This window comes from Aquila chrysaetos, chromosome 2, assembly GCF_900496995.4.
Source record: "Aquila chrysaetos chrysaetos chromosome 2, bAquChr1.4, whole genome shotgun sequence".
Classification (NCBI taxonomy): domain Eukaryota; kingdom Metazoa; phylum Chordata; class Aves; order Accipitriformes; family Accipitridae; genus Aquila; species Aquila chrysaetos.
The window spans coordinates 35,216,451-35,238,362 of NC_044005.1; the positions used below are offsets into that span (position 1 = coordinate 35,216,451).

The 21,912-nt window shown below is 47.9% G+C and overlaps 2 protein-coding genes across 11 annotated transcripts in view; both read right to left on the reverse strand.

Moving 5' to 3' along the window:
• The window catches only part of LOC115350322, a 45,304-nt gene extending 25,659 nt beyond the window's left edge, over positions 1-19,645 (reverse strand). For 3 of the 8 annotated variants that reach the window (XM_030035870.1, XM_030035862.2, XM_041129624.1), the window contains exons 1-2: positions 19,267-19,645; positions 10,462-10,622 (exon numbers count right to left, since the gene is read on the reverse strand). In XM_030035870.1, coding sequence (XP_029891730.1) covers positions 10,462-10,622; positions 19,267-19,595 — 490 coding nt within the window. In that variant the 5' untranslated portion in view covers positions 19,596-19,645. Of the gene's footprint in view, positions 1-10,461; positions 10,623-12,143; positions 12,277-12,689; positions 13,469-14,138; positions 14,296-19,266 lie in introns of those variants that run through there. The other 5 variants (XR_005934254.1, XR_005934250.1, XR_005934251.1 and 2 more) reach the window with 4 other exon arrangements.
• A 1,730-nt stretch (positions 19,646-21,375) lies between these two features.
• The window catches only part of MEIS2 (Meis homeobox 2), a 174,463-nt gene continuing 173,926 nt past the window's right edge, over positions 21,376-21,912 (reverse strand). For all 3 annotated transcript variants that reach the window (XM_030038851.2, XM_030038834.2, XM_030038843.2), the window contains exon 12: positions 21,376-21,912. This exon is cut by the window's right edge and continues 925 nt beyond it. The gene's annotated coding sequence lies outside the window, so the exon portion shown is untranslated.

Genomic DNA, 21,912 nt, shown 5'->3' on the forward strand with positions numbered 1-21,912 from the left:
ATGAATCAGGGTGAAATGATTTTACATGTTCTTTCATTGTCCTTCCCACCTTGTAAACATTCCTGAAGCCTGTCCGTAAGCCCTGCATAAAGAAGTGCTAATATCCATATGTCAGTACTGGAAATGGTTTCTCCCACACCTAAAGAGCCAAGTTCATCCCGTATGTAATTCCACTCACTTTAATAGCTTTGCGGGAGGAAGGATACCAGCCCGGCAAGTCCACCGAAAAGCTGCCGATTCTGCTGAAAACAGCTGCCTGCCTTGTGAGTAGGATGAATCACCGCAGGCCTCAGTTGCTCAGGCCTTTGCAATAGATTCCTCTTCACTTCTGTATGCAGTTCTGCCTGCAAATCTCTAAATTATCTGGACACCAGCTGCTTGAAAGTCTTGAAAGCCCCATTATAGGAGATAAGGACAGCAGAGCAGCCCTTGCTCTCAGCTCTTAAACTATGTCCATCAAATGTGTATCTGTGCTGTATTTATGTTGTATTTATCCTACTGCAAGGCATTTCTTGATTAGCTGCAATATCCAGGAAGGATTTTTATTCTTTCTGATACGTTTCTTGATTTTCAGAAAGGAGGAATGAGTATTCACCTTTCCTTCCTCGGTCAGTCACAAACTAGAACTAGGATGTAGGTCAGGGTGAACTGATGCACCTAGAGGTATTAAATTGCTTCAGTGTCTGGTCAGTAAATCTTTATCCTATAGTAAGAAAAAGCTGAATGCCAGCTTTACAGTAAAAATGGACCGGCAGGGAGTTTCAGAGAAGCTAGAGGGAAAATTTTCATAGGATCATGTGGGAATGTTATTTAACAAATTCTCTTCTATGATAATGATTCTGTGACCCTGGTGGTGCCTTCCAGTCTTATGTTCCTATAAATACCTTGCTTAAGAACTAATTCCTCTTGACAATCTGACAGAGCTTCAGCTTACAATAGAGCATGTCACCAGTTAGTTTATCTTATGGCTAACCTTAGCATTTGATTTTTGTTTTCTCTTACTGTGTCATTCTGGACAGCAATATACTGTTTTTAATATTACCTGTTGAGAATTTTTACTTAATGAGTAAATGAACTTTCAGCTCCTTTAACAACAGATGCTCTAAATTAAAAGATCTGAAAGTAACGTTCATATTCTTTAAGCAAATGGTGCATTCTAAGAGCCTAAACTATAAATGTAATTATAAATCTGTACAAAGTCCAGTTAAAAGAATCTGCTTGGGACAGAAGTTCACCGTTACAAGAAGTATAACATCAGGCATCGCAATTAGTCTTAACTAAAAAAATATCAGAGGAAAGGTCTTCAGAATGAATGAAGATTAGTTATTTTAATCACACTAGAGCTTTTTTGAATTTGCTTTTATGATGGAATAAAACATGAGACAACATAGTTGTATGAAAATGAGTTTCCATCAGCTGTGCTGAGAAAGAGATAAACAAGATAAACCTGACACACTCTTGGATATTGAAATGTATACACAAAACTACTGCTGTTTCCTAAGGTGGATCGGGGGGAGAAGTTAAAGTGAAAATGTCTATTACTAATTCCCCTGTGCCCAGATAGGGGCATGAGGAAAAGTCATTTTTATAGCCAGCCTCTCTACTACTACTTAAGGAATAACACCTTTCTCTCTTCCACAGTCTGTTGCCTGGTACTCTATACGGTGTGAGATTAGGGCTTCTTCAAGATGTTCTTTGTTCTTCCCATTTTGCCTAATGCAACAAGGCAGGGGGTTGTCAGGATTTTACCAGGCAACAGCAGAACTATTTTTTTTTACCCTAAATCTGCAAATGCCTCCTTCTCTGCATGTTGTCACACAAATCCCTTAGCAAAAATTTCATTTGATTTCACTCTGCTTTAGCTGTCTAAAAGGTATCCTAAGCACCTAAAATCCTAATCCAAAGGTCACCTCTCCTAATTTAGGCATCTAAATTTGTTTTGTAATGAACGGACCCCCACTCGTCATATCTCACCTACCATACATTCGTCTCAGGATCCTCCTCCTCAGCATATTTCATCTAATTCTAAGACAAATGAGTTAAATGAGTGTACTATGGAGTAAAACAAGACGACCAGTACCGACTAGACATCTGACTTTTAGACAACTAAAATTAAAAAAGATCAAGCCCGTGCTTCGTTTGGTTTTCTTCTGCATAACATTTCACACACAATTCTCTATATGAAGTATTTTAGATCCTAAACTGAAAGATCTTTTTCAGCCCAGAGTCTATAGGTGACAGCAGAAGATATGGCACTTTGCACGTTTTGGCAAGGATGCCTTGCAGTCTGCTTCAGTCATTTATTCTAAATTAGGAGTAGATTTGCTCTAGACTTGCTCTATAGCCAGTGAAGAAAGGCAAGTACCTTCAGAGAAGTGCGTCTCTGGGTGTGCCTGCCTTTCTCCATTGACAACAGAGGAAGGAAGCCTCAAGCGGCTACAGTCCCATCTTGGGTACTTCAGTTAAACGATGGGATGAATCCACGTATATCAGCTGCAATGCCGGGGCTTGTAATAAATTTGAAATCTGCTTTAAAATCTTGCTAGTATAATATAAATCATATGTCAAACTACATATAGTGCCAGTGATGTGTTTGTGTGGTGGTATGCATACACACGTATACATGCACGGTTTGTGTATGCTTATACTACAACAAAGAAAAACAGCCTGGTAACATAGCCTGCGAAATAATGAAGCCAGTTTTCAGAAAGATGTGGAAAACCTTTACACGCAGATCTCAGGATAAATTATTTTTAAGAAGTGAGCTATATCCAATTGTACAAAGTGGAATAATACTTCCAAAGCCAATCAAATGCAATATTGCATTTGTTCTGGTTGAGTATGATTATATGGTGAGAGCATTTTGACCTGAGAGAATAATAATAACAAAAAAGCCTAGTGGTAATAAGCGAAACTTTACTACTGACCTCTGTAAAGACTTATTGCCAGGACTCATATTGTCAGTGACATCCAGGATCAACAATGCTTGCCAGCAGTGGACTCAAAATGAAGTTGTCTGTTTTTGGCAACAAAATATTCTGCATTTAGCAAAGGCATATGTTTCAAACTCAAATGACTTCACTTCAAATTAAAGCAAAAAAATGTTTTGAAGTGTAGTCATTTGATAATCATTTGCTTTAAAATAAGCAACATATTTCTATCTAATGGGATCCACATCTTTAACAAGTGAACCAACAGTGTGAGAAACAAAGAACAACCTGCTCTTAAATATAATTCCAAAATAAATTACATCTAGCTCTTTTTTTGTTGTTGTTGTGCTCTGTTTTCCTTTTTTGGCTGCCTGTAGAACTCCCACAATTTTTTCATTGCTACAATGACAAATGCTATGAGAAAAGACCTGGTCCACTGCCAGAAATCTACTCTAGACTTCAGTATATGTTTCTGCTTTCAAGAGTCAATTGTTTTCCTTCTCTCCCAGGGGCCACTAGCTACCTTATTACCAGAAAGAATGACCCCTTGACAGCGCAATTGAGATCCAGAAACTCAACAAAATTGTAACCCCTCCAGTGGCATCAGAATTCTAATCAACAGCAGAGGGTCTGGAAGACAAATGTACTTGTATGTAAGGCCACCATATTAGAAAGTGGCTTCTCTACTTGCAAAGAAACCTATTTCTATTTGGTTTCTTTTGATATTTTTATTACCCCCTTTCCTGTAACCTTTTCATTGCTAGTGTTCTTAAGGCAGAAGGGTTTTCACAGCATGGGAATTATCTGCGCTCAGTTTACACAGTTTGCTGCCTATTCCTTCTCTTGCAATCTATTTTGCGAAGCGTACAAGTAGACATGGGAGCCCCCTAGTCATTACTGATTTTTTCTCTTGTTCAGCTTAACTCACTAGCAGAACAATTGTTCCATCAGTATCTTTATTGCCACGTAAGAAACACGGGTATAGAATCTCCAGCCTTGAAACTGCAGTGAAGAATGAGCTCGGTGTATTAAGGTGAACTTTACAGAGAATACACCTTGCACTTGCAAAGGCATGCACTGAAAAAGTGACATACGATAATATTTCTCAAGTATAATCATTGCTAGAAGTATTCAGCTTATTTGCTGGACCCTTCTCCATACTGAAGATCTGAGAAACTAATGTTGTTTCAGATAAATACATTCAGGTAAATACATACAAAGATGTTTTGGAGCACAAGACCCTAGTCTAGCTGTTATACCTGTGCATGTGGAGCCCTGCCCCAGAGTCTTGAGGTTACCAAAATCTGTGCCTCTAAATTGCCTAAATGTTTTTTTTTTTTAAAAAAGTTAGCAAACTTTAAGAAAATCTCATCGTGAGTTTAAAAGTTTGAAAAGCGTCTTTTTCTTGTGATTTTATTATCAGGATTACCTGACATGTGCGTTAGAAGGAATTTTTTTTAAGAGCATCCAACCAAATGGTGGAAAACGAGGTACCCATGAACGAAAACATTGCTCCCAGAGATTGTGCCATCTGACTACCATTACGCAGAAATTGGGAAATACTTCAGATGATTGTAGGAGAAAGCTTCTCCAGGTATAGAAGGATAAAGATATCTAAAAACAGTCAAAAGCAGCCAGCGTGGCAAAACACAAGCACACAAAATCCTACTGCCTTTAACAGAGATTTGGGTGAATGCAGGAATTCGCAGAGAGAGGAGCCTTCAAACAGCATCATGGCCTAAGATGCAAAAAAAACAGCAACAGCATTCTGCTGAACACACGCCGGGAAGAAGGGCATGAGAAGGACAAGAAAACATGAGCTCAAAAAAAGAAACGTTTTTGTTACCTTTCTCAGACAAAAGTCATCACCTTTTACAAACAACAAAATAAAAGGTATTAGAGCCCTACGTGATTGCTGGCAGGAGCAGCAGATGGCCAGCCTCGCACCTTTGGAACAGGAGCAATGCAGATAGCAATAATGTGATTTTCCCTGCACTGTCCTACCAACGAGATGTCACAGTACCGCAGAGAAAGCGCCGAGTGCTCGCCCGACTTTCCCTGCTGAGGCACAACAGTTCTGCTACAGACGGGCGAGAGGGAGGAGGTTGAGAAAAGGGCTCTTCTGCCCTAGAAAGCAGGCTGCGATCTCTGGCAAGGGCAGCTGAAGTAATGTTTTGATTTTTAGGTCACTGCCTTACAGTAAGCTCCGTGTGATTGAGCTCTTTCCTTGTCAACAGTCACACTATGGGAGAGCTGCTTTGTTCGTGTGTTTTGCCCCTGCAAACGTAATCACAGGATCGAGGCTTTAATTGATAATCGAAAGGGGAAAATTGACAAATGCGTCTTTTGGCGCTTGTATCCAAAAACGTACGGCCTCTTATGGCCTTACATGTTAGGTCACATCTTTTTAATTTCTATTCAAGAGCCCAGAAGCAAGTTACACAGATTGTTTACATGTATAAGTACCATACATGAAAAATAACATGCTGAAATAGTGCTGTCAAAGTATGAGACCTACCTGACTGATGGAATATTCTTCTAAAATGAGCAGCTCTGAGCTTCCCTTAAACACAATGAAGGAAAATCTAAAGATAATAATGAACAAGAAAGTAGCTTCTTCTGCCAGACCCATCAAGTTAAATGGCTCTTTGTATTGTTCAAAGTGTGTACACTATTGTGTTCTGTGGCAGAGGGTAAAGAGAGGGAACTTTCAGTGACGTTTTGATGAGATAACAAATAAAAAATAATATTTTGACAGAGAGCTCATCCTATTAAAAAAAAAAAAAAGGCATTTCTCCAGCTCAAACAGAAATCCCCTTAATGTGAAGAATATTGAGGTTGTATGTACAGCCTTCCAGTAATACTTAAAGGAAATGTGCCATGCACAACAGTACATGCAGCATGACTAAAGACCCTAAGTGCTTGGCATCGTTTGAGCTTAGTTTTAAATACCTATGATAGACATTTTTGGAATATGTTTCCTGAAAGTAGTGTCAAGGATTTACTTCAGCATTAGCTTGCGCATGCTGATAGGTTGAACTGGTGCTCATATACCCAATAAATACAAAAAGGATTAGTTTCTGTGTATGTACAAAGTTGGAGGTTTTATTTTTTTTATGCCAGTATTGGGATTTATTTGCCCTCCTGATGAAATGTTTACCTCACCCTGCCTCATCAATATTAACCTCACAGATCAACAGATCTTCATATCGACAGAATAGAGAAGTCAATATCTCCTTATTATTATTTAATAAGTATTTCATTGTCAGTAACTGAGTGAGAACAAACATCTGTGCAGTATAATGGCATGCACTTTAATTTTGCAAGGTTACTGTCTTGCATATGTTTGACAGAAGAAAGCTAACCCATAGTAAAAATCCCCCAGTAATATCAGTGTATAAAATGACAACATGTTGAAGGACATTTAAATTGAACAAAACAGGGTGGTTTTTTTAGTCCCAGTTTTGATATACAAATGTTAGATGTGTTTTACTGTGGCTTCTGACTATGATTGATAGGAGATGCATCAATTTCAAGGTCTGTGAATTTAAGTAAATTGTTGTCAGTGGTATCGCTGCTTCTTTTTTGTATTTTTTTTTTCAAATTATCTCCTTACAGAGAATAGTGTATTACAGATTGAGACAGAATATACATAAAGCATCAATTTAGCTTGAATATCCACTTACAATAATAAAAAGAAAATAGTTGTGATAAGAATGTGAGTACATCAGAGTTGTTCAGAAAACTCCAGAGTATTTAAAAAAAAACAACGCCTATGTTTTTCTTCTGAGTAATCTTTGCTGTTTCTGTTTGGAAAATACTTTGCTTGCCTTTCCATTTGAAGGAAAAATATCATATTCATTAAAAAAAAAAAAAAAAAAAAAAAGGGTAGTAGTAGATCTTAGAGACTCCTTTTATCTTTGTCCTCAGAATATAATTCCATTAAATTATACGTTACCAAAGAAAACCCCAAACCTGTATCAACAATTTGCAACCTGTGGGAAGTTTATTAACCCTTCATTGCTTAGTGGCAAAGCTTTATTTGACTGAAAGGCTTAAAGAGCGTCCTCTAAAACCGACAGCGATTGAACATCGTACAGCAAAGCTTGCTATAGTTCCAGTACCTTCAGAAATTAGCTGTGTCTGATTTGAAACGAGTTTTCCCTAGACCACTTCTTATCTGATGATGTCTGACTTAGGATCTGGTGAAACGCACAGATACTTTTTATTATGTTTTCCAACACATGGTCATGACTTGTTTCCATGTATAAGTGTGTTGTGTCTATGTACCTACATGCCTGTCTATATGCATAAAGCAATGTATATGCTATTTGTGTGTGGTTTTGGTTTTAACATCAGATTCTATAAATGAATAAAGACACTATCTTCATTTTACTGTTCTCCAAAAGGGGCAACATGGATTGGATTCTGTAAATCTAACTATACACGTTGCTGATTAAAAGCTGATGGTAACAGTTAATATACAAGGGGACAGACTAGTTTTTCTTCTAACATTTTTTTCAAGGGAAAAAAATGAAAATTAGACAGAAAAGAGCATTTCCAGATGTGACTGTATAGGGCTTGATTTGAAGCACTTTTGTTATCTCCTTAATAATGCATATAAGAATGCTCATGTGAAATGTTATGTTAAAACTCAGTCCTAGTAGATATTTGCGCTTATGAATTGATTCCTTATCCATATTTTATGGAGAAATAGCTCGGCACTGGATTACAGCACATTATTTTCCAAACTCCTTATTAGAGTCTGCATCTCTCTCTACTGTGCCTCCAGGCTTAAATTAAAAACAAAACTTAAGTAAAATTTAAAGAGACAACATTCAGAAACTTATTTTTTTACAAAGCTTCCGAAAGTTCATAATTATTTTTGTCCCTAATAGGCCTGCCTTTGAAATAATTTGATGGCTAGGTTTGTAAATCCACGTGGAAAGATCTGGCGTCCCATAACCATTAAGGGGAATATATATCACAAAAATGATTTTGCATATAAATAATGGTATACAGGATTCGGCTTAAATTGTCTGCTTTCATTTGATATTTTTTTTTCCTCTAAGGTAATTTGGAGGGAGGCAGGAAGATCAAATTGAACACAATTTGGAAATGAAACTTGGATAATTGAGCTAAGTAGGCTGAACTCGCCAGTCACCTGTGACCTCCTCCTAGTCACACATCATTTCAAATAGCTAAAATGAGAGGGCCTGTGTAGAGCTGCACAACATAAATAGAGCAAGTGGAGTTTCAGTCTGGGACCACGTTAGCCCTCGTAATCTGCTTGCCTTGTTTTTATTTCAGACGGAGGGACCCGAGCACAGCGCACCACTGCCTCGAGAAGGGGCTTGGCCCCCCGCTGCGCCCGGGGACCTTGGCGGAGGAGAGCGGGATGGACGGACACGCCGGGAGGGCCGCCGTGCAGGGCGCTGGGGCACCAAACCAGCGCCGGGCCTGCGTTAGCTGGGAAATGGAAGCTTCTCAAGTAAACGAGAGCTCACCCGTGGTAGGATCTCCTTCACAGACTGCTACAACTGAAAGTTTGCGGTCGTCCCTGTGCGTGAACCTAATATTTTGCTGTTCATTTTGAAGCGATTATTCAAAACACCTTGGCAGCCGAACCCTCCGTGCTTTCGGGATAATTATTTCTAATCGTGATTGGCAATAATAGTAATTGCCATATTCAGCCAGCACCCAGCTGTAACGATTCTTCCTTATTATTATTATTATTTGGGTTAACAATCGCCACTGACAACAATGTCTCCCGACCCTCCTCTCCCTCCCCCAAACACACAGGGAACAGGAACGGCGCTCTGCAGCAGCCGTCGGGTGGGCCGCTGCCCCCCCTCCCCTGCCCTCCCCTCCCCTCCCCGTGGGCTCGGCGGGGATGGGGGGGTGAGGAGAGGAGAGGAGAGGAGAGGAGAGGAGAGGAGAGGAGAGGAGAGGAGAGGAGAGGAGAGGAGAGGAGAGGAGAGGAGAGGAGAGGAGAGGAGAGGAGAGGGCGGCTGTCCGGCGGGGGGGGGCCGCCTCCCTGCCGGGGGGCTGCCGTGAGGGGACGGGGGCGAGCCGGGCTGCCGCAGCCTCCCCCCACCCACCCGCGGCGGAGCAGGGGCTGAAGCCGCGGCTGTAACGAGGCTCTTAATAAACCTCCGGGTCGATGATGCATGGCTCGCTAGTGAATCTTCGCGGGTTTATTTATTTTAACTAAATCGCCCAAATGGATCGCAGCTCCGTGTTGACTCTGGCGAGAGGCGAGGCGGGGAGCCGGGGGCCGGGGGGGGGGGGGGCGGCGGAGCTGACAGGTCGCCCGGGGGTTGCGGCGTTTCGTGCTGGCAGCGACTCTCTGCAACTGCACGCCGCCCGCTCCGGGAAAGGTGTGTGTGTCCCGTGTCCCCCCCCAGCCCCGGTGATGGCCCCCCTCCCCTTCCTCCTCCTCCTCCCCCGCCCTGCCCGGCTGCAGGCGCCCTTGCGAGGAAGAGCCGAGCGCAGCCCCCGGCCGGAGCGGAGCGGAGCGGAGCGGGGCGGCCCCAGCCGCAGGGCATCCCCCGGCCAGGCCGCCCGGTGCCGCCGCCGCCGATCCCCGCCGCTTGCGGGGAAGGCTGGGGGGCGGGGGGCGAGGGAGGGAAAGGCGAAGGATCCGTGTTCCAAACCGAGGGAAAAGGTGGCCCGCTAGCGGATTTCCAAACTTGACGGTCGTTAGAAAGAGGCGGGGGGCAGAGCTTTCCCTGCCGGCACCAGAGGGGCGAGTACCCCGGAGCTGCGGGGGGGGGGGGGGGGCGGGACCCCCCCTCAGCGCAAAGGGGCGGTTTAGCAGGGAACAGCGGCCGGTCGCCTTCGCGACCCCCGCGGGTGAGGCCGGCGGTAAAGCCAGCCCAGCGCTTCTCCTGACCGCCGAGCTTCGGAGCGTTTCTCGCCTTTATTCGCGTTCACGTGGGAGCAGAAGTTCGGTCCCCGGCGCTGCGGGAGGCCTGGGCCGTCACCCCCAGCCCACGGGCGTGCTGGTCTCGCACGGCCACCGCGCCCAGCCCGCCGGGAGCAGCGCCCGCTCGCCCAGCGCCTGAAGCCTTTGGGGGTGCCTTGCGGGTCAGCGCGGCGTACCCCCCTGGATCAAAGCCACCTCCGGTTTCCGAAACCACAAGCAGAAGTTGCGGACCCTCTTCAGCGAGAGCCTTCCCCCGGCGGGCGCCGTACCTGCTCTTTGTCACCTCTCCGCCACCCCCGCAGCCTCAGCCCTCCCCGGGTCCTGGCGGACTACCGCCCCCCCCCGTCCCGCCCCGAGGCTGCCGCCGCGCTCCGCCGGGAGCGGGGGCCGGGCGAGGCCGCGGGCCGGGCACCGCCGGGCCCCGCCGGGCCCCGGGGCCGGGGGACGCCGGGCCCCGGGGCCGGGCAGCGGGAGGGCAGGGGCGGGCAGCCCGGCAGCCACGCGCCGCTGCCCGCCGCCCCCCCTCCGGGGATGCTGCTCCCTGACGTCAGATGTTTGCTCAGTCTTTTGTTCAGTTAAAAATAGTTTCACGCAGCAGCTTACCTGCCTTGGGTGGCGGCTGTTCGTGGGCTGCGTCAGGGAAGCGTTTTCTGGCGAAACCAATCTTTTCCTTCTCCCTCGGATCTGCGATCTCCGCACCTAAACTAATTATGTCAGCACGCAGGCGACGGGCTCGCAGTCTTCTCAAACCAGCATTTTGCTGCCTGAAACACACGGAAAGGGAAAGTTTCTTTGTAACCTAGCTGTAGCCGAGCTATGTTATCACAGCTAGATATTTCTTACTGCGACCCACTGAAGCATATGTACCGTCAAACATTATCATTACTCTAGTAGTCTTTATTTTTTATTTTTCCCCTTTGCGTCTCATGCGTGGCCGCTACCGTGTTGTACCTGCAACTGCATATTAACCTAGTAAAATAATTGCTCTATAGCAGATTACTTGCAGCAGACATTTATTCGTCTTCTCCCGATTCTACGGAGTTATTAAAAAGTAATGGGTGCCAAGGCAATCAAGGAATATTTCCTAATTAAAGAGGAAAAATGGAACTGTCACCATTTTCCACTGTTTGCGGGCCAGTTCATGTGCTCAGCTTACACACACTTTTACATCACGCACACATGCGTACACAGTATATGCGCGTATGGTGCACATGCACGCACGTACACACCCCCCTGCACCACAGTTAGTTCCCTATTTCTTACAGAGATTAAAGAATAACTTGAAATCGAAGACAAATGAATTGACAGGAAAATTTGTCGCTTTTTTTTCCACTTTAATTTCTTCCCATGTTATAAGGAAATTCCGAGTCTCTAGCTAGGCGGGCAATTAGCCACCCCAGTGCCTGGTGTCCTTACGACCGTCACCCCGCTGAATAGTTTATGGGGCTGAAGTTTTTCAACAACTCGGTAACCTTATTTTATTGTTGCGTGTGCGTGTGACGCATAATCTCCCACACGTGCAGATCTATCAGATCTACATAGCGTGCGTATAATTTTATAGTTTATCTTAGCCGAACTGCTCCTGGGTGACAAATCTCTCCGTTGCGGAGAGCACCGTCCTCATTTCAATACCGTTTCGTTCTGGGAGCGCGCACGGTAATTCTTTACAACGAAATTGCTTCCCCTCTGGTTCCTATATTTTAATTTAGTAAAGGACTGATTAGCTGTGGCTTTAAAAGGGCCAGGTCTGCGCTGGCTCGCAGCGTCACCTCTCACCTCTCCGCAGCCCCGGGCTGGGGTCACTGCGGGGCCGCGGCGGGGGAACGGGCAGCGCGGCTCCGGCTCCCGCTCCGGCTCCGGCTCCGGCTCCCGCTCCCGCTCCCGCTCCCGCTCCCGCCGCGCCTACCTGCGCGCCCCGCGCAGCGCCCCGCGCAGCGCCCCGCGCCGCTGCCCAGCCTGCCTCCGGGAGCAAATCCCCCGTCCCCGTCCCCGTCCCCCCCCACACACCCCGGCGGAGGGGGGGAGAGCAGCCCGCCCGCCTCTGCCTCTGGTACACCGCTGCTGGAATGAATCAGCGCGGAAACAACAGGAAGATGCAGCTCTGCTAGGCGAAAATAATTGTTTGGTTTGTTTTAATTTGCATCACCCTGGTTTAATGGCACCCTTTCTTGGGACTTCGAGGGAGGGGAGGGGAGGAGGAGAAGGAGGAGGGCCGGCCGGGGTGCATCCTGCTGGTTAAAGGCTTCGTGTAAACTTCTACATTTTGAAAGAATAACTTCAAAAACCTGTGTTTCATTGTATTCAGGCGTGTGCCCAGCTCACATCGATTTGTGGAGTCATTGGAGGTGTAAAGATCCGTTGATAACATTTCAGGTCCAGTGTCCCTAAATCATCAGATTCTCCCTTCTCAGCCAAATCCTGGAAGTAGTTTAACAAGGGGAAAGGAGGGAAAAAAAAAAAAAAAAAGTATTTTGAGTCTTTTATTTTTCAGCCGTAAAAATGCATTTCAAAGAGGGATGATATTCTGACAGGAGAGACTACAATAAAAACCACAGGTCGCTTCTGAAAAGGTTTCACTTTGAGCAAATGTTTCGAGTATGTCGGATCCTCATAAAATTATACTACAGACCTTATTCTGACGATTATTGGAAAACACGCAACGCATACAAAAATGCGAGCGAGAAAGGGTCAAGATGAATTTATTTTCAGACAGGAACAGTGAAAGGAGGCGCAAGTACGTTTTTCATAGTTTTGATCTTTATCAGAGGATCGATGTAGCTAAAGCCAAATACCGAATATTCAGGAAAATACAATTAATTTTAAGAAGTTACCTTTCCTTGAGTGTACGGCTGCATTTACAGAACTGGTGCGGAGCCATCGCTTTGTTTATTTTTCTAATGTCTACCCAAATTCCAGCAATCCGCAGAGCAGTAACAGCTTTTTCCATGTGTTTATCATCGGGGTTGCAACAGGATTCGCCTCAATTGTTCTGCCTTTCTTGTGTTTTCCTTTCTTCCCTTTTCTGCATTTCCCAGATACATTCGCTTTGGTTGCAAAAATAAACAGCGGAGTTTTTAACAGCAATTTGAGATGATAATGGTTACTGATCCCATTCTTTCCATCATAATCTTCAAGTGGTTTAAGATTAATGATAGGAGGTGTTTTAGCAAGGAGTGTGGGTTCTCTTCTCCAAAGACCATCGCTATGATAATTTACTTAAGATGTTGACAAGACTGTCAGTAAGGCTAATTTTTTATTAAGCTGCGCTGTAGCAACTGTAGTAAGCATTTGTTGTTGTTATTTAAGCACATTGTATTTTTGAATGCCTTCCTATAAATATTGTTATTTGGTCTCTGCCTGACGGATTTGCAATTGAGATGATTCTCCTTGCCTTTGTTTCAAGAAAGGTGTCTTCTGGTATTCTGATAAATATTCTCTTCCACCCTCCCCCATTCCCTTGCACGCACATTTTTTAAAAGAAAATAAATTTCAGCAACTACTCTCTCGGTCCGGCAAGCCAGATCTTCCGCAAAGCATTGTTTTGGCCGGACTCTGTCTGGCACAGCCCTGAACCAACGGCACTGGACGCAGCTTTGAGTGTTGGTTTTGCGTGATTTCTTTTTTTTTTTTTTTTTTTTTTTTTTTTTTTTGAAGGGGCAAAATAACCCTGTAACCCGTAAATATGTAACTGTAGCACCCCGGTGTACCGAGAGGCCGGGGTGCCTCTTTAAAGGCGGGCGATTTACGACGGCATCGGCGGCTCCCGAGCAGAGTTCTGCCTTCGCCGCCCCCCCCGCACCCCGCGCTGCCCCGGCCGCAGCCGGTCCTCCCGGCGGGCCGGCACCCGCGGGCGCGCTGCGCGGCTCCCCACGGCAGGGCGGCCCCCCACCCGCGGCAGCGCTCCCCCTCCCCCGTCGCCGCTCTCCCCGCCGGGGCCGCGGCCGGGGCCGGTCCGGGCTCCCAGCGCCGCGGCGGCGAGGCGGGCTCTGCGCGCCCCGCGCCCCTGCCCGGCCGCTTCCCCGCTCCCCTCCTCGGGGCTGCCGGTGAGCACAGCCCCTCGGCGGGCGGCGGGCGCGGGGACGGCGGAGCCGGCCTGGGGAGCGGGCGCGGGGGGGGGACACGGCGGGCTGACACGCGTGTGTGCGCGCAGGACGGCGGCGGCAGGGAGGCGCGGAACGGCCCGCTCCCTCTGAGGGGAAAAGTCTGGGGGGAAATCGCAGCAGACCGGTTGATTTCCCCCCTCCGTCGTGTTTTCAATAGACATGAAACCGGGGGCTTACCTATAAATTACCGGGGTCACGTGACACTCGTTTGGCAGTGTTTTATCGCCCTTTTCGCTCCCCCGGTTGCCTTGCTCCGCGCCTGCGGCCGGGCGCGCCGGGAGGGCCGGGGGGCGGGGGGGGGGAGGGGGGAGCAGCGCGGGGCGCCGGGCGGCCGGGGCGCAGGCAGCCAAGTTTGGGTGGCGGCCCCCCGGCCCCCCCCGGTCCCGTCCCCCCCCCCCCGAGCACCGGCCGCCCTGCCGCAGGGGGGCCCGGGGGCGGGCAGGGGCGCGCTACCCGCGCGCGGGGCGGGCGCGGGGCTCTCCTCCGCGGCGGCGCCCGGCGCGGCCAGCAGGGGGCGCTCCGACGTTGCGCCTGGCAGCCCGCGCCGCCGCGCCGCGCGGCCGCCCGCCCACGGACACGCGTGTGCGCACACGCGCGTGCACACGCGCGCACGCACACACGCGCGCACACTCGCACAGCGTCGCGGCCCTCCGTCCAGGTGCGCGCGTTAGCGGGCGCTGGACGCCCCGTGCACGCACTGCGCCGCACGTGGCTCTCTCCCTGCGTGTGCGTGTGCGTGTGCGTGTGCGTACTATACATTATGCAACTTATTAAATACGCCGATGAATTGTCAACATTTTTTTCGCCTGTTAGTTCCGCTGATCCGGGCAGGATTTATTTTCAGATCTCGGGTCCCGGAGCTATAACGCGTGATTTCTTTGCCTTAAATAAAATTGGTCAAATGTTGACAACCTTTAAGCCAATCTAACACTCAAGATTACTGATGGGAAACTAATGAGAAAATATCAGATCGTCCGGCCTGGGGGCTCCTAATTAAATCTTAGCTGATTGAAAAATAAAAGCGGGTTCGGGGGCGTAGGGGGAGGAGGGAAGAAGCTCCGGGCTGAACTTTAGCTCTCATTTTACGTGATATTTCCCCGAGCCGCCCCTCCCTCCGCTCTGCCCCCCTCCCTCTTTAAAAAGCCTAATGTTATTTCGCTGGTTATTTCGAGAGATCCGAACGCGGCTATCATTCCTTGCCCGGTAAATATTAAGGCCTTTAAGCAACGCGATTTAACTAATTAGAAAATTTACATCATTAAGTCTCAGGGAGAGAAAAAAGGAGAAACAAATCTGTCAGTCATTTTAAAAGAGACAGGCCCTATTGAAGTGTGAAGAAATCGGCTCTAATTCAAAAAGGCAATCGGGCAGAAAAAGCCCTCAACATTACCCTGCTAGTTATTAATCAGAAGGGGTTTCCCCCCCTCTCCTTCCCTGTAATGGCAAGAGCTGAAGCACATCGTTAGTTTCTCCCAAAGCTACCGCGCAGTTCCCATTCAGGTTTTTTGCCACTCGTCCATGTCCCATATTAATAGCGAGTATTTGTCCATTCAAGGCTCATAGATTTGAAAATGTTTCCGAATTGGGGAGCCGCAGCCGCAGAAAAGGAAAAAAAAGGGGGGGGGGGGGGGGGGGGGAAAGGCTCCCGGACTCCTTACCTCCGCCCCAGCCAAATACAAGGGCTGCGATGCCCCGTCCCCCGCCCCCATTAAAGTGAGGTCCTAAAGTAAACCTGCTCGGTGAGAACTAGATTATGGCTTTGTTTTTCTCCCTTGCCCTGCATTTCTAAACGCAGACACCAGCCCGAGAGTGGAAAGCTCCCCCCCCCCCCCCCCCCCCCTTCCTTTTCTTTTTTATTTTCCCAAGGACTAGCCGAGTTTAGTGCCACGCACCAGACTCAAGCAGAACAATATCAAACTGGAGTGAAAATCAGAGAGATCGGATTACTAATGTCGGGTCGTTAACGAAGTGATGCGGGACGCTGACTGCCGGCGCGGCGGGCGGGAGGAGGAGCCGGTGGCCCCCGGGTTCGGGAGCGCAGCTGGGGTGGCTGCCGGGGGGGCGGGGGGAGACCTGAAGTAGCCTGGTCCAAGCCACAGAGAGGGTTACACCTCTCGCGCGCTTTCTCTGTCCCTCTTTCAAACGCGCTCTCTAATCCTCCCCTTCCAACCGTTCACAGTGGACTATAGTATAAATAATAAATACCCCCTACTCTGCGTTTTCTCTCTCCTAATCTCGAAGAATCTGACAGTCGCTTTAATCAAAGGAGTTTGCACCGGTTCTTCGTGGAGCTAATTCAAGGAATTTTAAACACGCTTCGGACAAACGCAGGCGATAGGGGCCTATTTCTGATCTCACGGCCCGGGGACGAACTCTCCTGCGGCTCGAGGAATTAACCCCGTGTAAAAGGGTTCAGGATCAGCCTCCTGACGGGGATTTTACTTGGCAGTAGCCTGTAAAGACAAAATATTCGGGGGGGGGGGGGGGGGGGAAGCGCCTCTGCCAACCCTATTCCGCCTTGCCTTTCTGCCCCAATGTTAACTTGTAGTCATCTCTGTAAGTGGACGCTTACAGAAATGTAAGGTCATCACCAGGACCGGACATATTCCTTCATTAGCGCTACGTCTGCTTAAAGAGAGATCTTTTGAGCAGCCCCCCCATGGATTGTGACGGTCGGGCAGGCCGCTCGCTGTCGTGTCCGTGTTCCCCCCGTCGTCCCCCCGGGGGAGAGCTGCGGCCGTGGTACCCAGCCCAGCCCAGCCCGCCGGCAGCCCACCGTCACCCCTCCGCTCAACCGCCCTCAGAGGGTCCCGAGAGGGGAAGGGGGGGCTTGTTCGAAACACGTGCTCCTAAATTCAAACATTTCTCCCTTCCTCCATAAAACCAGCTGAATGACCAACCGCCCTTGCGCCCTGTGGAAACACGGTAAGGCGGACTTCGCCGCCAAAGAGAGAGGGGCTGGTAGCCGGTGCGAAGTGGAGAGGGGAGGGCAGGAGGAATAGCCTTGACTCCCCCGCCCCCTTTGCATCAGTTTGTCTTGCAGTTATTCAAAATGATTGAGTTTTCCGAAGAAGGCCCTTTAGAGAGAGAGAACAAAACCAGCACCAACTTCTTCCCCCCAAAACGACATGAATATCAACCTGCCCGCTGGCAGGGCTTCGGAGCTTAGAGGCATTACAATAAAATTTACGGCGTCCTTAACAACTCCCAAGTAAAAGCATTAAAATTCCCTTTAATTGAGAAAACATTGATTTTTAACTCTGGAAAGAACGAACCCGTAATTTAATTGCAAACTTTCACCGACAGAGCAGCATCTCGGGGAGGCCACATTCCATCTTTAATAGAGCCACTTTATGAAGTGATAAAAACAAAGAAAACCTGACAAACAGAGAGACAGTTGCGATTGCGAAAGAAAAGTTATTTGCCTTCCCTTCCCCTCCTCGCAGCTCCAAACTACCGCGCTCTTCCCTCCCCCTTCACCCGCCACCCCCCGATAACAAAACACAAGTGTAAAAGCAAAGGATTTGGGATCCAGGGGAGAAGCGGTGGTTCATACTTTAAATAACGATTTGCCTTTACCGGGCAAGGAGTGATGCCAAGAGGTTTAGGGAACATTTTCACAAAATGGTAGCCTCTTTTATAAAGGAAGGAAACTAATGGGATAAAATTTCCTTACTCTCCCTTGTTCGTTAAAAAAAAAAAAAATCATTGCTAAAGGGAAAGGAAAGGGAAATCCCACCCTCGCTTTCTATCTTATTTCTGTATCGGTTTTTGGTATTATAGGAGAGTAAAGAAGTTTTTGTTTGGTGGTTTTTCATTGATCAGTCACTCTGAGCTAATGTAATTATCCTCATCAATAGAAGGCTGCAGAGAGAATCATTATGTGGGTGACATTGATAAATGATCACCCAAGAGCTGCCTTTTCTCTTGGGCACCCCCACATATGACCCTCCCACATACACAAGGTAGCCATAGAAACACCTTGAGATCCTCAAACACTGCTGCAAATGGGAGAATACAGAGAAAGCGAGAGAAATCCAACTTCACACACTTTCTGTCCCTGCTGAAGCCTCCTCCTTCCCATAGCACGGAGCCACCGAGCCGGGCTCCGCTCTGCTGCCCTGCCCCGCGGGCGCGCAGCCCCGGCCCCGCTCCCTCTCCCGCACCACGCCAAGTATTTGGGGCGGGGGGGGGCGTTCTTACGGGGCTTGCTTCTTTCTCTCTCTCCCCCCCCCGCCCCCCCTCTTTCTCTGGAAGAGTTAAGTAATGAGGTTACACGCACCACACGGATGCACTGCTCTTTCCCCGTGCGCATTGTGGACCCCCCTAGTTTGCAAGTCGCTCTCGGAGATGCGCACCTACAATACCCCCCCTCCCCAACAATGCGGCTCTTGGAAAATGGTTAAACCCGAATTATTAGCAGCGATCTTTTTAGTCACAGGTCTACACAAGAAGGTTCCGTCTTCCTCACTAAGGCAAAGATTAATGCTTTTTTCCGGCCGCAGACCCCCCTTTTTATGTAAGCAGATTCTAAAATATTGAGAGCAGTAATTGATTCATAATGATCCATAAATCGATGCGAGGAAGGGGGCGAGGGTGTTTATTTATTTTATTCCTAAAGCTGCAAGTAAAGTAGCTTTGACACTGTGTGGGGATGAAGGGGAGGAGTTGTTTAGCTGTGCGGGGTCATCCATCATCACTGTCGCAGAGACTCTGCCCAGAGGAGCAACCTCCCTTCTGTCTGTCTCTTTCTCGCCACCAAAACTATTAATATTAAAATCTGCCCGCAAACCTTTCCCCCACCCGCCTCTCATCTCGCACCGTCCTTCTCAGCCCAAAGCCGCGGAGCCGGCTCTCTCCCGCGCCGCGCCCGCGGGGTCGATCTTTCCGAAAGCGCTGTCGGAAGAGTTAAAAAGCCGGCCCCGCTTCCTCTCGGCTGAACCCCGGGACGTGGTAGGGGAGGCCCGTCGGGCGGAGACACCCTCCCGCCCAGCGGAGCCCGCTCCGGCCCCTCCACGCAGCGCGGGGACGCGGCCGCGCGTGGGGAACGGCTTCGGGCGTTTTCCGCGCCCCGCGGGGCTCCTTCCCCGCACACGCGCCGGGGCTGTCGTGGGGCTGGTGGCTCCGCGCCGGCCCCCGCAAGGCCGCGGCCGGGAGACCCCCGCTCCCCTCGGGGGGCCGCCGGAGCGACGGGCAAAACCCGCCGGCCGCACCGGCCGGGAAAGCGGGTCCAGCTTGCGCCCCCGCCGCACCCCTTCCCCTGCCCGGCCCCGGCCCCTCCCCGGCCCCCCCAGCCCTCGCAAACCTGGTCTGGGGCAATTTTCTCTCCCTCGCTCTCTCCGCGGCTATGAGCGAAAGGGGGGCAGCGCCCGGCTCCCCCCCCGGCATCTCCTCTTCGGCCCCGCGGTGCCCGCTCGCCGCGGCGGGCAGGGCTCGGGCGGCCGCGCCGGCGGAGGTGCGCGTCCCTCCTCTCTTCGCCTGCAAGGCAGCAAAATCTGGAAGAAAAATCCCTCGTTTGTGGTGGCTACAACTCCCAGCCCAGACCCGCTCGGAGAAATGGAAATTTGGGATTATAAACATGTGTGTGTGTAAACAAAAGGTGTTTCTTCTGTTACCCTTCGTTTCCCACAGCATAAGCAATTTTTATTCAGACTAGAGTATTTTCTTTAACACTATACCGCTGTCAAAACATTATTCCCGTTTTGGTTGCTTTTGACAGCTGAGCAGTTCTTAAAAATACCAAAATCGGAACCTTCCCTGCTAAACAGTAAATCTCAGATGGAGAAATCTCTGCACGTTATTGTACCTTGGATTTCAGCAACGCATCTCACGAAGAGCACAGCCCAAAGAGGGGGGGCGGGGGGGGGGGGGGGGGAGAAAATAAAAGACAACACAGCAATGCAAATATTTAGTTCATTATAAAAGACAATAATCTACTATGGATAAATTCTGCCCTGTCCTTCCACCAGTGCGAGGACATTTGCTGACATTTCTCCTCAAATTGTAAAGAAAAGATCTGCAAGGAAATAAAGTAGATTTAAAAAAAAATAAAATTTAAAAAAGCGCCTCCCTTTTTAAAGTGCTAACACAAACAATCTTGCCTTCGTATTTTCCGCATCCACAATAATGAAGGAATTTGGAAATGGGAACACGGGGCGTGCTCTTCTTATGCGACTGAAGGGTCGATGTGATTTTAACCCGGACAGAGAGCACCAAAGCCAAGCGGGGAATTTTTGTCCTTTAAATTTCATACGAATGCCTTAAAAAGACGCCCACAAAGCAGGACCCGATTGCTAAATAAATCCTCACACCCATTCTACTGGCATCCTCCCTTCTGTCGCCAGCAGCGTGGGTCCATTTACTCAGCTCAGAAATTAAACATTAACTACGAGGCTGAGCCTCTTTCCACATTCCAAAGCTAGAAGTTGTCAGTCAAAGTTTTTAATAACACCCCGGCCGGCTGGAATGACGAGGAGGAGGAAGGAGGAGAAGGGTTACAAATTTACAGATGTTGAAGCCGGTAACGTTTGTTTCCTGGAAAGTTAAGGTAATTACAAGCCCTTTCCCACTCCCCTTCTCCCAGAAATAAAGCCAGAGCTTTCCCCTGCTCTTTGGGCCCCATCCTGCTCTCACTGACTTAACAGGGCCACCGAGGGCAGTCAAAGGCGGCTGTTTCCAACTACGCTCATGTCTTCCTAGTTCAAACTCTCCTTTAGTTGCTTCAAAATGCCACAAGCTTTTGTGTAAGTAAAACCAAACCCTCACCCGTGATTCTGCACCAGCTATTTATATACAAAATGTCAAATTAACATTTTCCCCCATTAGCGGATGGTCTTTTTTTTTTTTTTCTTTCTGAAAACAACTGAAGACAAGAAAAGCAGTAAAACTGTCTCAGAAGCTAGATTACACAATCCTCACACAGGTAAAACTATCACTAAACTCAGAGCTGCTTTTCTCCTCCTCAAACTTCCAAACCTACTCCTGCATTGCAGCCATCCTTCACCTCTGAGCTACGCAGCTGGAGTTAAGGTCCGTGGTGGTTATGGATGCACGCACACATACACTTAACACACACGGGCTTACTGGTCTTGTATCTGGGCCTTCGCAACTCAAACTCAGCTTCTGTGTTATTAGCAGACAGTACAGATATTAGACACAGCTATCTGAAATGCAAGCTGGTGAGAGAATATTTCAAATTTTGTTTAATCTGACATAAATATAGTATCGATAATCAGCAGAAATATGTAACCTCAGATGTTCTTTCATTCAATTATTCTATTAATGTTGATGACAAGCTTGCTCCTGATTTTTCCAACCTTTCTTCTCAATGCTGGTAAGAAATGTATTTGAGACATCTCTCCTGGTAACTTCAGTCTCCTAAGCGTGATTAAAAACACAAAAGCCTAACAAAAAATCAAAAATGAAATATTTATTACCGCATTTTGTGACTTAACACCTTTTTTTTCTTTTTAAAACATAACGTCACAGTCCTCATACAAGTATTTTAATGTAAATTTTGACAAAGCTTAAAGGTAACAGCATTTTCTTCTAGTGAGGAACACGTGCTGAGAAAGGAAGAATTCATGGACATACAATACCAATTCCACAGCAGATCTGATACTAGCAAAAACATTCTTTTTTTTTTTCAATTGAGGTAAACACATAGAATATCTAACATGAAACAATTAATAGACCGAACTCTGTACGAAGTTTGTTACAGTATTCTCTTGCTTTTTTTTCCCAAGCTTTGAGTTCATGATAAAGTCCTAGGTTTGGTGCAAAGACCGTTAGTAACTTCTTTCATTGAGGAAAGCTGCCCAACTTTTAGTTTTGTTTTGTCCAAAGCCAAGGCTCAGAACTACTGGAAGAAGCTCCTGCTCTGTCTGTTCTGTCTTTTAAATCTTCACCTGCAAGCTCTTTGAAGAAGAGTCCAAAAAAAAAAAAAAAATAG